The sequence below is a fragment of the Galeopterus variegatus genome, unplaced genomic scaffold (assembly GCF_000696425.1).
Source record: "Galeopterus variegatus unplaced genomic scaffold, G_variegatus-3.0.2 Scaffold2546, whole genome shotgun sequence".
Lineage (NCBI taxonomy): Eukaryota > Metazoa > Chordata > Mammalia > Dermoptera > Cynocephalidae > Galeopterus > Galeopterus variegatus.
The window spans coordinates 114,097-129,546 of record NW_007728657.1 but is presented as its reverse complement, the minus strand read 5'-3'; the positions used below and the strand labels follow the sequence as shown (position 1 = coordinate 129,546).

General features: G+C 48.6%; 1 protein-coding gene across 8 annotated transcripts in view; it reads right to left on the bottom strand.

Moving 5' to 3' along the window:
- The window catches only part of NFATC2 (nuclear factor of activated T-cells, cytoplasmic, calcineurin-dependent 2), a 169,665-nt gene that overhangs the window by 56,612 nt on the left and 97,603 nt on the right, over positions 1 to 15,450 (bottom strand). For all 8 annotated transcript variants that reach the window (XM_008582238.1, XM_008582236.1, XM_008582234.1 and 5 more), the window contains exon 6: positions 7,310 to 7,450. In XM_008582238.1, the coding sequence (XP_008580460.1) occupies positions 7,310 to 7,450 (141 nt within the window). The remainder of the gene's footprint in view (positions 1 to 7,309; positions 7,451 to 15,450) is intronic.

Genomic DNA, 15,450 nt, shown 5'->3' with positions numbered 1-15,450 from the left:
ACGGCCAACTAGCAGAAAAACGTGTCCTCCCTGGACACATGGGCTTAACGAGGCCAGCAGACTGGGGGGATCAGGAACGTCCTTGTTGCTTAGCATTTCACCCATCCAAAAATGGTAACCCTGCCCAAATGGATTTACTGAGATCTGGGGAGAACGTCCCTCGATTCCCAAGTCTTGCCTCTCTCCTGCCCCACAATGTGCTTAGTGGGCTCCCCCTGACCTGCCCCCACCTTGAGAACTGGAGCAGCCTCTCACTCACCTCCCGCTTCTGCTTACACCCCCCTCCCAAGTCCATTCTTCATCCAGATCACCGGAACAATCTTAAAGATGTCCAACAGATCATGTCCCTCCCCTGCTTCAAAACCTCTAACAACTACCTATTGTTTTAGGAATAAAATCCAAACTCACCATGTCTACAGGGCCCAGCACAGCCTGCCCATCCCCCACCTCACCCCCAGCACCTCTCCCAACACCTTCCCCTCGCTCACGCTCACAACACACACCAGTTGTGCAGGTACTCTTGGTTCCTCAAGTGCCCTAAGCCCACCTCCATGCTGAGGAGACACTTGCTGTATACTTGGCACTGGGCGGTTCCTTCTGCCTGGGACTCTCTTCCCACTGTCCACAGGGCTACACACACCAGTTGTGCAGGTACTCTTGGTTCCTCAAGTGCCCTAAGCCCACCTCCATGCTGGGGAGACACTTGCTGTATACTTGGCACTGGGCGGTTCCTTCTGCCTGGGACTCTCTTCCCACTGTCCACAGGGCTCTCTTTCCTGCCTTCATGGCTCTGCTCAAAGCTGCCTCCTCAGAGAAGTCTTCCTCCCTGAGCTCTCTATCTAGGATTGTCTGATTAACCAGTAAAAATACAGGACATCCAGTTAAATGTGAATTTCAGAAAATAATGAAACATTTTTACTACATGTATATCCCAGACTCCTTGCTGTTACATGGGACTTACTAAAGAAACTCATCGTTTGAGATTCGAATTTAACTGGGTGTCCTGTATTTTTTCCCTCTAACTCCAGACCCTTTGCTCTCTCTCCTCTGACCTGGTTTCACTAGCTTCATAGCATTTTCCCCATCTGAGAGTGTCCTGCTTACAAACAAGTTTGAGGCTGTCCACCCCCAAGGTCAGGGACCTCATCTGTCATGTGCCCCCAGTGCCTGGCATGGACTGCATACAGTAGGTGCTCAGTAAATATCTAGGGAATGACTATGCAAACACCAAGGGCTGAGTGAGTGGAGCGAGGCTGAAAGAACAAACATGCTTAGTCAAGGTCAATTTTACAAGATGCCAATTTCAGCTCCTCTCCATCCCACCCGAGAGGCACGACGCTTCTCAGTGCTCAGAAGTCATCTACACCTGACCCCTACACGTCTCAGACAGCTGGTCCCACTGGGAACCAGAAAACTGGGGTTTTAAGCTCAGCCCTCCACCAACAAACTCTGTCACTTCAAGGAAGTCTGTCAACCACACTGTGTGACTCAGCTTCCCCATCTGCAAAATGGGGGAGGGTGGGGAGTGGACCATTAGTCAAGCTTCCTCCAGCTGCCAGGTGATTCCAGGAGTCCGATGCCTCAGGAGTGAGAAGGGAATTCACCTGTGCCAGGAAGGACTCTTCTCCTAGACAAGGAACCAATATGGCCCTGTCTTCTGAGCTCCCAGACAGCATGCATAAGGGCAGCTAGTGTTTTCTGAGCACCTACTATGTATGTGCCTGACACTTTCAGTTCCTTGATCTCCTTTTATTGCTAAAACACCACCATTTTAAAAACCCATTTTAATAATAATGGTACTCATCTCATACGGTTGTTACAAGGTTTAAATAAAATAATACTTATAAACTTCTTAGAACAGTCTTTGGCATGTAGTAAGAACTTTGGCAGATAAATGTTTATCCATTTGACTTCTATTAACATCCCAGAGCAAGGTTTTGTAGTCTTCTTTGACTCTAAATATTTATTACATTAAAACGTAAGTATTTTATATGTTCTTTTGCAGTTTCTTCCTCATTATTGTTAGTATGTTATAAATCAAATGATTTTTTTAAAAAAAGTTTTAAAGGGGGCCGGCCCGTGGCTCACTCGGTAGAGTGCGGTGCTGATAACACCAAGGCCATGGGTTCGGATCCTATATAGGGATGGCCGGTTTGCTCACTGGCTGGCGACACCAAGCCAAGGGTTGAGATCCCCTTACCGGTCATCTTTATATAGGAAAAAAATTTAAAAAAATAAATAAAATAAAAAGTTTTAAAGATGGAGAAATTGAGTCCCAAGGTATATAGTTTGAGATCAATCCAGGCTTCCAGCCAACTTCACTGGGTGATCCAAAATCCAGGCTGCTAACTGTGAATTATATCAAGGCCTTTGGCACCCAGAACAATTCCTGATAGTGAAAATGCTCAGACCTAATGAGTTTTCTAATCAGAAAAGGTATCCAAACAGAATGAACTGCAGGATTCCTACTTGAATGTCTGTTCTAGTAGGGCAAGGGGACCCAAGTTTAGGCAAATATTTAGCTTTCTGAAAATGAGACCATTTTCTCTATTTCCAGTGGGGCTTTGGAGTTCTGATCTGGCCTCTGTCTTAGCAGGAAAGCTTTGTATCCCAGCCAAGCTGTGTGGAGGTGGTGGGATCCAGCCCAGGGGGCCGATGACACCATGGACGTGAGTCACCAAGGGCAAAGGTCCGCAGAGCCTTAGTCACTCTCCAGCCCAGCCTGGAATCTGACATTTCCCAGAGGGAATCCCAATCTAGAGAGACTCCCATACCAGGTCTATTGTTTCAGAGAACACCAGGCCAGGCAAAACCACACCCAGGGAGAGAAACAGGTGGAGAAGGAGGTGCCTTCTCCAAGATAGTTCCAATTTTTCCAGGATACTAATTCATGGAAAAATACTTAATTTAGCAAAAAGAAAAAAATTATTTTAAGCACATGAATTTATATTTATTAAACAAAGCTCAAAATACAGCGTTTGGGGACCTCCAAGTAATAAAATGACTCATATCAGGATATGATGACTCAGTGGGAAAGAGGGAATTCCACCACCTACGCCTCCTTTTTAAAAAATCAATTTGCCCTCTCGACAGGTGATGGGAGCCTCTGCCATCAGACCATTCCAAGAAAATCATCCAACAAAACAAAACAAAAATTTTCTTCAAACAATTTAAGTTTCAAAGCTGAGTAATCCGATGCAGGCCAGTTTCCAACCTACGCCCCCGCGGGACACAGAGAGCCAGGGAGCTACTTGGCCAGGGCTGGGGCCCTGAATTAAGAAGGATTTACCAGCTGAAAAATTCCAAAACCCTGTGTCATGTGGAGGAACCTTCCAAAACATTGGATTCCACCCAGGCACGGCGAGTCGCTCAAAGCCATGGCAACCTCGTTTCCGCTGCCACATCACTTTTATTTTTGTGTCCTTAGATTTTTTCCTGTTTTGCAATGTTTTGCTGGGACCCCCAACTCTGCCTGAGGCCTGGTGGCTGGGGGCCAGGGTTCTCAGTTGAAGTCAGGAACAGCCTGGACTTCCCAGAGTGAACTTTGTCTGGAAGGTTACACATTTTTTAAATTTCAGAGAACGTATAAATGGCCTGGTGGCTGGGGGCCAGGGTTCTCAGTTGAAGTCAGGAACAGCCTGGACTTCCCAGAGTAAACTTTGTCTGGAAGGTTACACATTTTTTAAATTTCAGAGAACGTATAAATTGCTTTTCAGCAATTACTAAGTATGATAAATAGGAAAGATCCCAATTGTTCGGTCTGGTTTCTCTTTGTCCTCTTTGACATGGCTAGAGAAATTACTCTAGAGTTCATGGTAAATGCTGCCCTGGGATTCCAGCTGTGGGCTCACCTGGGGCCCATGACTTGACCTCTAGGAGCCTCAGTTATCTCATCTGTAAAATGGGAATAATGCTGCCTGCTTCTCAGGGCTGGAGTGACAACTAAAGGAGCTGATACATTCAACAATATAAATGAGCACAAGCTATGTGCCAGGGACTGTACTAGTTGCTGAGAATATAGCAACAAAGACCAAGTCCCTGCTCTCAAGGAACTAAGAGTCTAGTGTGGGAGAACAGATAATAAATGAGTAAACAAACAGACAAGATAATTTCAGTAGTGCTAAATGCTACCAAGAAAACAGAGCAGGGCGATGGAACAGAAGGTGACAGGGTTGTGGAGGAGGCCGAACAACTTCAGAACGCATGGTCGTGGGGGGCCTTGTAGAGATAGAGACCTCTGAGCTGAGACTTGAAGGAATGGGAGGAGGAGCCTTGTAAAGAAATGGTAGAACATTCTAAGAGCAAACAGCAAAAGCAAAGGTCCTGAAACAGAAATGAGCTTGGGGTGTTTGAGGACAGAACAAAGATGGGTGTCACCACAGCCAAGTGAGCAGAGGGGAGAGTTGAAACAGCTGAGATCGGAGAGACGGGCAAGGGTCAGATCAAACAGGCTCTTGTAAGTCATGAAAATAACTAAAAATAGTAAAAAAAAAAAAAAAAAATTACATAATAATCATTATTATTACTGCTGCTATAAATAAGATGCCATTTTCCAAAACATTGAGCTTTCCTAGCTTAAGAAACACCACGCTGCCCCTCTCTTACTGCTTTTCCACCGGTCTCCAATTTGTCATCTTGCTGGAGTGGAAACTGCCAATTCCATTTTTGTCGACTGCTATAAAAAGAACTTTGGAGCTGGTTGTGCCGATGACCAAACACAGGGGCTAAGATTAGCTCAGGAGGCTGTCACCTTTTCTTAATGTGAGAAACAGCTGGGATTCCCCTTCCTTGGAAAACTTCAACTGCTCCACCCACCCCATAGCGCCCTTCTGGCCAAACTGTCCATGGAGATGGGAACGGGGACACGTTTTGGAAAAAAAGAAGTTGAGCAACAGGGATTCCCCTTGCAGAAGGCAGCCTGGCCTGGGAGGTGAGCTCTTGGGGTCAAAAGAGCAGGACCAGCTCCCGGTGAATGCAAGGCAAGCCCCCTCCCTGTCAAGCCATCGGATCTGGACATTTCACTTCTCTGAGGGTTTGGGGACATCTCAGATGCCCCTGCTTGTCTCTCGTTATCAATCTGGGAACTACATTCACCTGGGATTCTTTAGTTAGGCATGAAAGGGTTTGAAACGAATTCTTCCGATACCGGTGACCTGCTGAAGAATTCAAGGGTCTCTATTCCCACAAAATGGGTCAAGTCCATGGCTCAGAGCTGCTGAAGAGTCTTTGGGCAAATTAACCTGGTTCTAAGCTTTTTCAGAGAATAACAGCTAACAGTCCAGGCTGTTGACTTTGGAGCCAGGCTGCCTGAGGTCAAATCCCACATCACTGGCCTCCATTGACCCTCCCCTTGGTCTCCGGATGCCAGGCTCCCCGGTTCTCCCCTTTCCACTGTAACAACTCTTCCTTAGCTCCCTTTCAGTGATGCGGTTCATAGGACCCCAGACCACATGGCTTACCCCCTCCTGGACCTCTCGTCTTTTCACAGAGGTGAGACCATCAAGGCTCCCCGGTTCTCCCCTTTCCACTGTAACAACTCTTCCTTAGCTCCCTTTCAGTGATGCAGTTCATAGGACCCCAGACCACATGGCTTACCCCCTCCTGGACCTCTCGTCTTTTCACAGAGGTGAGACCATGGTTCATCCAACAAGGCACATGGGATGTCAGCCCTGGCACTTCTGCATCCAAAATGGAGCCCGCCATCCCGGCCCAAGCTCACCCCACCCAGACCTCCTGTCCTGTGCACTAAATCCCAGCAAAGTGCCCCTTACTGAGCACTTCTGGAGCCAAGTCTTTCCCTGCCTTAACTCATTCAGACCCCACCTTTGGGGGTAGGCACTGTCACTGTCCCACTTTCCATTGGGGACAGATGGAGGAGACTTTCCGCAGGTGACTCTGCTGCTGAGCAGCAGAGCTGGGCTGGGAAACTGGCCTGGCTGACCCCACACTCTGCATTCCTAGCCCCTCACTATCCACCACATCCACCCAACCCTCTGTGACCGACCGTGACTGCCTTCTCCACCCCTCCCCAACACATCTATGTAGCTCCATTCCCCCGGCCACAGGCTCACATAATGCCTTTTTTTTTTGCAATGACTTCATAAAACTTCTTTAAAATAAATTCTGCCTCCTAGCATACTTCCAATGTGTGAGAAAGCAGTTATTATACCCTGGTCAAAGGGCCAGCCCATCCCAAAGAAGGCACTGTGTGAGTTGGGAAGAAGTACCCCTTCCCCAAGACACTCTGCTTCCACCTGTCAGAAGTTGTCTTAGTAACATACAGACTGAGGATGTATCCAATTTGAATGGCAGCCCTCAGAGGAGGTGCCCTTGTGCAGTGCACAACCCGCCTATTATATTCTCTGGATCATCCTAAGGACAACAAACAAATCAACAAATACCAACACCCCTTTTAATTAACCTACTGAAATCATGTCTGTTAGGAATAAAAACTAGGTCTAACATCAAAAAATAGTGCCCTCGGGCCGGCCACCTACTGAAATCATGTCTGTTAGGAATAAAAACTAGGTCTAACATCAAAAAATAGTGCCCTAAGTTATCTGAGGTAATTTCCTTCTAACAACACATTTCATCAAATAATTACATAACCTGATATTTTTCACACTTCAGATCAATATCTTTTTACCATGTCCCCACTGGAAAAAGACATTAACAGTTCATGAAAGAAATACACATGGCCAATAAACAAAAACGTTAAACCTCTCATAGCAAAGAAAAGCAAAGTACAAAGGGATACCATTTCTAGGATGGAGTAAGAGTATTACTGAGAGGGTAGGAGTTTCTATCTGTGGATTTCTGGAAGGAAATTTGGCAATATATAAGAACTCTTGATATTACTATTCTATACATGAGGAAATCGAGGCATAGAAAGGTTAGGTAATTTCCCTAAGATCGCAGAACAAGCAAGTAACAAAGCCAGGATCTGAACCCAGTATATCCAGAGGCAAAGCATGCATGCTTAATCACCTGTCATTTGGCCTCCCTTCTTGATAATAGTCAAAAGTTTGCTTTTCCATTGAAAAAAAAAATTTTTTTTAAAGTGTTGGGGAGAGCAACCTTAGTATCCATTAAAACAGCCAGAATCAGTTAAAATCCATATGACATATTCATGCAATAGTAAATGGTGTGGCTAACATCCTCTCTGAAGATGCAATGAGTAAAAAGAGCAGGGTATAAAACTCTACACCATGGCATCTTCCCCCCAGGTCAAGCTTGTGTAGAAGGAAGAGGTGGTCATTCTTATATGGCTCCAGAGAATAGGAAAAAAAGAGCTCAAAAAGCCACTGACCTGTGGTCTTCTCAGTGAAAACGACCTTGGACTCAGCCGTGAAGTTCTGCCCCGTGAGGATCATCTGCTGGCCCCCATAGACCAGGCAGCTGTCGATGTCTTGTCTTTCCACCATGGGGAGCTCATGGGCGGATCGCTGGGCTGAGGGCAAGAGAAAGAGAAGTCACTGTGACAAGGGGCCACCTGTGCTAGGGAGAGGCGGTCTGATTTAACGGTAATGAGATATTACACGCTCTGCCCATCTCGTCACCTGTGGTCATCACAAATGTGGAACCACTGCCCCTGACAACTGGTGATTCCACAAATGGTATGTCCTTGTAAAAGTGTCCGAAAAACGATTTGAGCTAATTTGCTTTTCACAACATGTTTCGTTTTCATCTCCTTACAGGGAGGCTGGGTGAATGAGAATTTGGCACCTTTATGTTTTTAATAAAGGAGAGGGCAAGACAACTTTTTCATAAGAGGATTCCTTTCTGAAAGCATACTTTCTCCTTCTGCACTTGACGTCAGCCCAATCTTGAAAGCGTTGTGCATGCAGAACTCACAACCCAGTTCCTGAAGGGTTTAGATGCATTCCCTTCAGAATTCACTCACCATCCCTAACATGGTCTTTCACACATCCATGATCTGCCCCACGACCTCATTTTCTAGAGCTCACCTCACTCTGCTCCAGCTATACTTCTAGAACATTCTGTCTCTCAAACACACTCAGCACACTCCTACCTTCGAGCACTTGTACTTGCAGGTGCCTCTCTCCCCCAGTCACCTGCATGGTTCCTTCCCTCACTTCTTGCAGGTTACTGCTCAGATGTCACCTCCTCAGAGAGGCTTTCTTAACACAACCCACACCCCTCCAACCCAAGGTTAAAACAGCAGTGCCCACCCCATCCATCTGTCCATCTGCCTGTCACACTTACCCTGCTTTATCCTGCTTTGCTTTTCTCCATAGCACTTTTCACTTTCAGATACATGATACGTAGCTTTTATTGGTTTATCTTCCTTCATCTCTCCCCAACTAGGATGTAAGCCCCAGGAGGCAGGGGCTTTGCTTTGTATACTGCTATGAGCCTAGTGCCAGGGACAGTGCCTAGGACTTAGAAGGACTTGGTAGTGGGTAGATGAATGGATGGATGGCTGAGTGGATGGATGGGGATAGACGTGGACATAGATAAATCTATATATCTTGATGTCTCTATCTATAGCCTCATCTGTATCTATAATGAATGAAAGATGGAGGACTGGGACAGGCCTATGCTGCGCACTGAACCAGAATGTCACACTTGAACGCTCACAGTAACTTTCTGAGGAAGCAAATACTAGAATTATTCACATTTGGGGAGAAAACTAAAGCTAAGAGAAGTCAGGTCACCACTTGGCCAAAGGTATATGACAAGGTTTAGATGTGAACTCTAGAAGCAGCTTTATCCAGCTCTGGAGCCCAATCTCTCAGCCAATTCTAGTCAGCCCCAATACTTCCAGAAGTCCAGCTGCCTTCCCTGGGCAGGTGAGAAACAGGACCCAGCCACAGCTGGGGCCCCACCTCCCTGGGCCCTGCCTTCCAGCGTGGGCCAAAGGGCCAGGCCCTCCGCCTCGGGTGAGTCACTCGGAGCTCCTGGCATGCCTCCCAGAGCCCAGAGAACTGGGCAGGGGTCCAGCCCTTTCCATGCCAGGGGCCCGTGGACCTCCCCATCCGGGAGCTGGGGCAGCAGCCACATGAGGCCCAAGCTAACCCTTTCCTCCTGGTCTGCCTGGGCCTCCAGGCAGCTGAGCACCCCCCACACCGTCCCCCAGACATTTCGGGAATCTGTCATGTACCAGCCAGAGGCTTCCAGACACTTCACTTTGAAAGTGCAACCCAGAGACTCGCAGCAATCCCCTTGACAGGTTTTGAGCTCGGCCTGGCTCTCTGTTCCCAAAGAGCAGCCCGCCAGTGCTGTTCCAAGGGGCTGCCAGTTACAAGCAGATATTAAAAAGGCCTCTCCGCAGAAGCTGCTAATTTCTCCCACATGGGCTGGGTTATTAATCCTTTCTTTCAATATTGGAGTTTTGTGACGACTTCCTAATTGAGCTGCCACAAATGGAGATTTATTAGCAGTGAAAACAGCCGCTGCAGGTCCCAGCTTTTAAGACCTGCCTTTGATGAAGTTGGGGGGCAGGTGGGGGGTTTTTGGCCCCGGGGATGGGTGGGGAGACGGCAAGAGTCATCCCTCCCACTTCACAGGTGGAAAGCCTGAGTCATCATTATGGAGCAAGCCGGCCAAGGGCTCGCAGCCAGCCAGGCCTGGGCCTGGAAGGGGTGCAAGCGCCCGGCACTGGGCGGGAGGCAGCTCTGTGAATCACTGTGTGCTGCTGTGAACGCAGCGGGCTATCTCCCCGAGCAACCTCACTGCTCCCTCCTGAAAGTCTCACAGTGGCGAGCCACTAGCTGATCTGACCTTTGCCAAGTTTTCCTACCTCCTTACCTGCAGGAAGACTTTCTTTCGTAAATGAAAATGTAAAGTGACAGTAAAGAGAAAAAACCACGAGAGTGCAGTCAGCTTCCTGCAAGCCTTCCATCATCCTGCAGTCTTAGAACTCCAAGCGCAGGTCACCGGGCAGCTTATTAGAAAGGCAGAACCTCAAACCCCACCCAGATCTCTCAAGCTCAAATCTGCAGTTTAACAAGGAATCCAGGTGACTCATATGTACTATCGAGCTCGAGAAGCACTGCTTAGCTCTAGCTGCACATCAGCATCAGCCGGGGAATTTAAAAATACTGACACCCAGGCCCTAATTCTACAGCAAGGTTTCTCAGCCTCTGCACTATTGACATTTGGGGCTGGATTAGTCTATGTTGTGTGGCCTGTCCTGTGCATTAGAGGATGTTTAGCAGCACCCCTGGCCTCTTCCCACTAGATGCCAGTAGCACCCCATCCCCCAGCTGTGACAACCAAAATTGTCTCCATACATGGTGATGTCCCCTAGGGAGGAGGGGTGCAAAATCGGCCCTGGTTGAGAACAACTGTTCTCAAGATTCTGACTTAAATGGTCTGAGAATAGGACCCCAGCATCGATTTTTTTTTTTTTTAAAAACAATCTGTAGATGATTCCAATGGGCCACAGCCAGGTTTGATTGATCTGTGACACCACTGCTGCAGGCAATGCAGGGTCCTGGGAGGGTGGGAGAACACGTGGTTTACTGCTTAGGCTCTAGGGTCAAAAAGCCATGGTTTTGAGTCCTGTGTTTGCCACCTCCCTGCTGTGTGATCCTGGGCAAGTCACTTCACCTCTCTGAGTCACAGATGCCTCCTCTGTAAAATCATAACAGAACCTGCCCTCATGATCTGTTTCATGCAGTACGAGAAGTCCTATGTGTAAATATGTGGACGTGGTCAGTACGTAGCTGGTAAAATATTTAATATCAACCCAAATATCCATCAATAGATAAATGGATAACTAAAACATGGTGTACCCATACAGAATATTATTCAGCCACAAAAAGGAACAAAGTCCTAATTCCTTGCCACAACATGGGTGAAACAGGAAAATGTGACACCAAGTGAAACAAGCCAGACACAAAAGAACATATGTACGATCACATTTATACAAAATGTCCAGAATAAGCAAACACAGAGACAGAAAGCAGATTGGTGGCAGCCAGGGACTAGGGACTGAAGGTGGGGAATGGGGAAGGACTGCTAATGGGTATGGGGTTTCTTTTTATGGTGATGAAAAAGGTATAGAACTAGATAGTGCTGGTAGTTGCATAATACTGTGAATGTACTTAATGCCACTGAGTTGTACTCCTTAAAATGGTTAAAATGGTAAATTTTATGTTATGTGTATATTACCACAATAAAAGAAAATACCCAATATAAGACAAAACAGCCCGTGTCCAGCACACAGTAATTGCTCAAGAAACAATAATCATTACTATCGTTAACTTTCAAAATTCCATTTCTTTCTTAGTCATTTCAAAACATTTTCTTTTTTCCTTTTTGTTTTTTTCCGTGTCCGGCAATGGACCGCAACCCTCAGTGTCGTGCCCGTACTGGACCGGGACCGGCAACGGGATCGCAAGCCTTGGTGCTGCGCCCGCTCCTCGCTCAGCCAGTGAGCGGGAACCGGTCTGTATGTGGGATCCGAACCCTCGGCGGGAGCGCCGCCGCACTCCCAAGCGGCGCACTGCAGCAGTGTGCCACCGGGCCGGCCCAAAACATTTTCTAATTTGTTGTCTTTTTACACTCTTAAATCACAGCCCTTCTGGAGCGGCAAGGAAGACAATATCAGTCCCATTTTACAGAGCAGAAAACAGATGCCCAGAACTCAGCTTCAGGGGTCAGCTCCTGCCTGTGGCTAGAGAGTTGGACACCCCAATGGGTGATCCTTAGGTTTTCACAGCTCTGAGCCTTGGTTTCCCCATCTGTAAAATGGGGCTGTTAAAAGTCTCACCTTGTTGTGAGGGGATTACATGGGTGAATTTACAACAAGCCTTTTTGGCTCGTTCAATATTAGTCAGGAAGGTTAATGGTACTAAAAGCTGTAGCTTCTTCAGAACTTATCCTGTGCCAGCCACAGGCTAAACACTTGTCTTATATTAGAAATTTTACCAAGGATGTGCTGCCCACATCCACATGTTTACATAGATTACCTCTGTAGTTACTGCTACTCTTGCTGGATCCTGAGCCATTACCCAGGTTTCTTAACTCAGGTTTCTTGATCCCGATTGTCAGTGTTTCTTAAAGTGTGGGCTCCTGGGTTGTCTGCAGCAGAATTCCCCGGTGGGGGGGAGGCATTTAATCAAAATGCAGAAGCCCCAGCCACACCCCTGACCCACTGTGCCTAATCTCTTACACAGAAGCCGGACATTTGCATTTGAACAACCGTTCCAGGTGACTCTCTACACAGGTTTGTTTCAGAGCCAAGTTCCACACCGAAGAGGCCACCTGAAGACAGGGGGAACTCCTCAGGGCAGGCGCCAGTCCACAGAGAGCCCAGAGGCAAAGCAAACAAATCCAATTAGCCCCCGAAAGAGGAACTGAGGAGCTGCAAACAGCAACCAAAATTACCCTCCTGGGTCTACTTCTCTGTTGTTCTCTGATGCAACCTGCATCACCTATGGCTGCTAGTGGGATGATGCGTCCAGGACCCACAGAAGGGCTCTCAAGAAGCCCATGGGCCCCCCAGGCCTACACACCCACCGCCCCAACCAGCCCCTGCAGAATCCCATCCAGCTTTTCTTCATTTAGAGAATCCAGACAAGCAAACCCCATAGCCTGCAGTTTTCTAACCAGACCAGGGGCCTCAGTTTTGATGCCATCCTAGAGGGCCTGGGTGAAGCCTTGACCTTTGCTCCAGCTCATGCTTCAAGGTGGCCCTGGCAAAGTGATTTCCCTCGGCTTCAGTCCCGCCCCCGGATTCTGGCACGTCATAAAGTGGCGTGAGGCTCCTGTATTTTACGAGCTCTGAATCAACAGGGTGCTGTTGGTTTAACCAGTTTGGGTGTTTACTTTCACTAGCAACAGGGCCAGGGCGGATCAGGGCAGTGGCCACTGCAAAGGCCCAAGAGGGAAATTCATACCGGCATGGGGTCCTCTAGGTCAGTTTAAGTGGGCCTGGACATATGACATTACTGCCCAATTGTCTGCATGTCGCCCTGCCACAGGGTTGGGTGGCCAAGAATTATGATCAACACAAGAACCTCAGGAGAGAGGCAGGAGAGGCTGGGCAGGGAAATCATTTCTGCAGCAGGGGCAGGTTCTGTTAATACCAGCGAGCAATGATAGTTGTCACAGACAGTCCTATATTCCTTGGGTTCATGTTATAAAACACACACAACATGAGGCCACTGAGCATGGCAGGTAAAAAACAAGGATGCTTCAGTGTGACTGCTGGAGTTCAAAGCTCAGCTGGGTGACATCCCAGCTTTGGAACTTTGGGCAAGTCACTTAATCGCTTTGCCTCCATTTTCTCATCTATGAAATGGGAATAATCATAGCACCAACCTCCCTGGGCCATTTGCTGATTAAATAAGCCAATGTGTGGGAAGTGTGTGGCACAATGGATGTTATGTTTGTTTTTATTGCTAAACTTCACAAGACCACAAAGCAGGAGCCTCCCAGAGAAGAAGGGGTATGCCTGAGAGTTCACAGCTAAGTAAGCAGACGGGCAGGATTTGGACCTAGACTGTGGGATCCCATTACCCTGAGGGGCCTCTTTTCAGTGATATGGAGAAGGATACCATATCCTTCTGGCCAGCCCAGGCAAGAAGGGTCCTCCGTCCCCCAGTGGGCCATTGTTCTAGACTACACACTGTCCACAGCTGCCCAGTGTTCCAGCTGCCATAAGCCTGTTGTCTCTATGTCAAGCCCTGTCCCTGGCTGCGAGCCGGGCCCGGCTGGGCCCAGACTGTGGTGCTGACTCAGGCCTCACCTGGGAGGAGCTGTGAGCAGGACCAGCAGACAGGCCCCTCAGCCCCCACTCTGACCATTCCCCGGGTCTTCACTGGGAAGTGGGAGGGTGGGACAGAGGGACCCAACTCTCCCTTAGCATGGGGCTCAGCTCTGTGAGGGACCCGACACCATGCACAGCATGGGAGTGAGGTTTGGTGGGCACAAATGCACTGATCTGGAGGGCATGGGACCGCCTTCTAGCTGTGGCACTCAGGGGGGACTCAGTTTCCTCATATGGAAGATAAAGCAGTGACACCTGCCTGGCAAGGCTGTTGTATCTCAGCTCATCCAATCCCCACGGCATCCGGTACGAAGCTGTTATTTTAATTTTTTGTCCTTTTTGAGACCAGCCACACCGCGCTCAGCCAGTGAGCACACCGGCCATCTCTATATAGGATCCGGACCCGCGGCGGGAGCACTGCTGCGCTCCCAGCGCCGCACTCTCCCAAGTGCACCACGGGCTCGGCCCGAAGCTGTTATTTTTCTCCCCTGACCAGATCATCACTCTGCCATCTACTAACAGGTACCCCCCTCCAGAATCTTCCCACATATCTCCATGTAACATGAGGGCTCCATGAGTCCCCATCGGACTGATGAGCTTCCTGGCCACTGAGGGACCCAAGCAGCCTGGATCGAGACAAGAGCACGGGCTTTGCCCTCTGCTCTGCCCCTCCCCTTGCAAGCCACGTGACTGTAGCACGTCACTCTTTCTGAACCTCAGCCTGCTGGAATATGCACTTCTGTGGACGTAGCACTCTGTGCCTCTGCCACTGGTGTTTGCAATGCTCAATAGTTCTGAATGAACGATCTGAGCAAGTCTTTAAGATGGGCCTTCCAAGCTATAGTAAGAATGGAAATGAGTTACACATGGGAGTTTGTGGCACACCATAGGTGTTCGTTAAAGGGTAGTTTTGTCGTCCCTACTCCTACATCACTGGCTCAGTAAGGGACCGGGCAGGTAAGCATACCAATCAGCAGAAAAGCCACCCCAATCCTGGGCTCTCCAAAACACCCAGCTTCGGACTGATGAGCTTCCTGGCCACTGAGGGACCCAAGCAGCCTGGATCGAGACAAGAGCACAGGCTTTGCCCTCTGCTCTGCCCCTCCCCTTGCAAGCCACGTGACTGCAGCACGTCACTCTTTCTGAACCTCAGCCTGCTGGAATATGCACTTCTGTGGACGTAGCACTCTGTGCCTCCGCCACTGGTGTTTGCAACGCTCAATAGTTCTGAATGAACGATCTGAGCAAGTCTTTAAGATGGGCCTTCCAAGCTATAGTAAGAATGGAAATGAGTTACACATGTGAGTTTGTGGCACACCATAGGTGTTCGTTAAAGGGTAGTTTTGTCGTCCCTACTCCTACATCACTGGCTCAGTAAGGGACCAGGCAGGTAAGCATACCAATCAGCAGAAAAGCCACCCCAATCCTGGGCTCTCCAAAACACCCAGCTTACGGGGCCGGCCCGTGGCTCACTCGGGAGAGTGCGGTGCTGATAACACCAAGGCCACAGGTTCGGATCCCATATAGGGATGGCCGGTTAGCTCACTGGGTGAGCGTGGTGCTGACAAAACACCCAGCTTTCCTACTCCCCTGGCCAGATAACCATCTAGGTTCCTGCTCAGCAGCAGGGTGTGTTGCTTGCTGCCTGCTCACCTGAAACAATTCGTGTTGCTCAACTCCCACACCTGCCTGCTGCTGCCTGGGCTGTG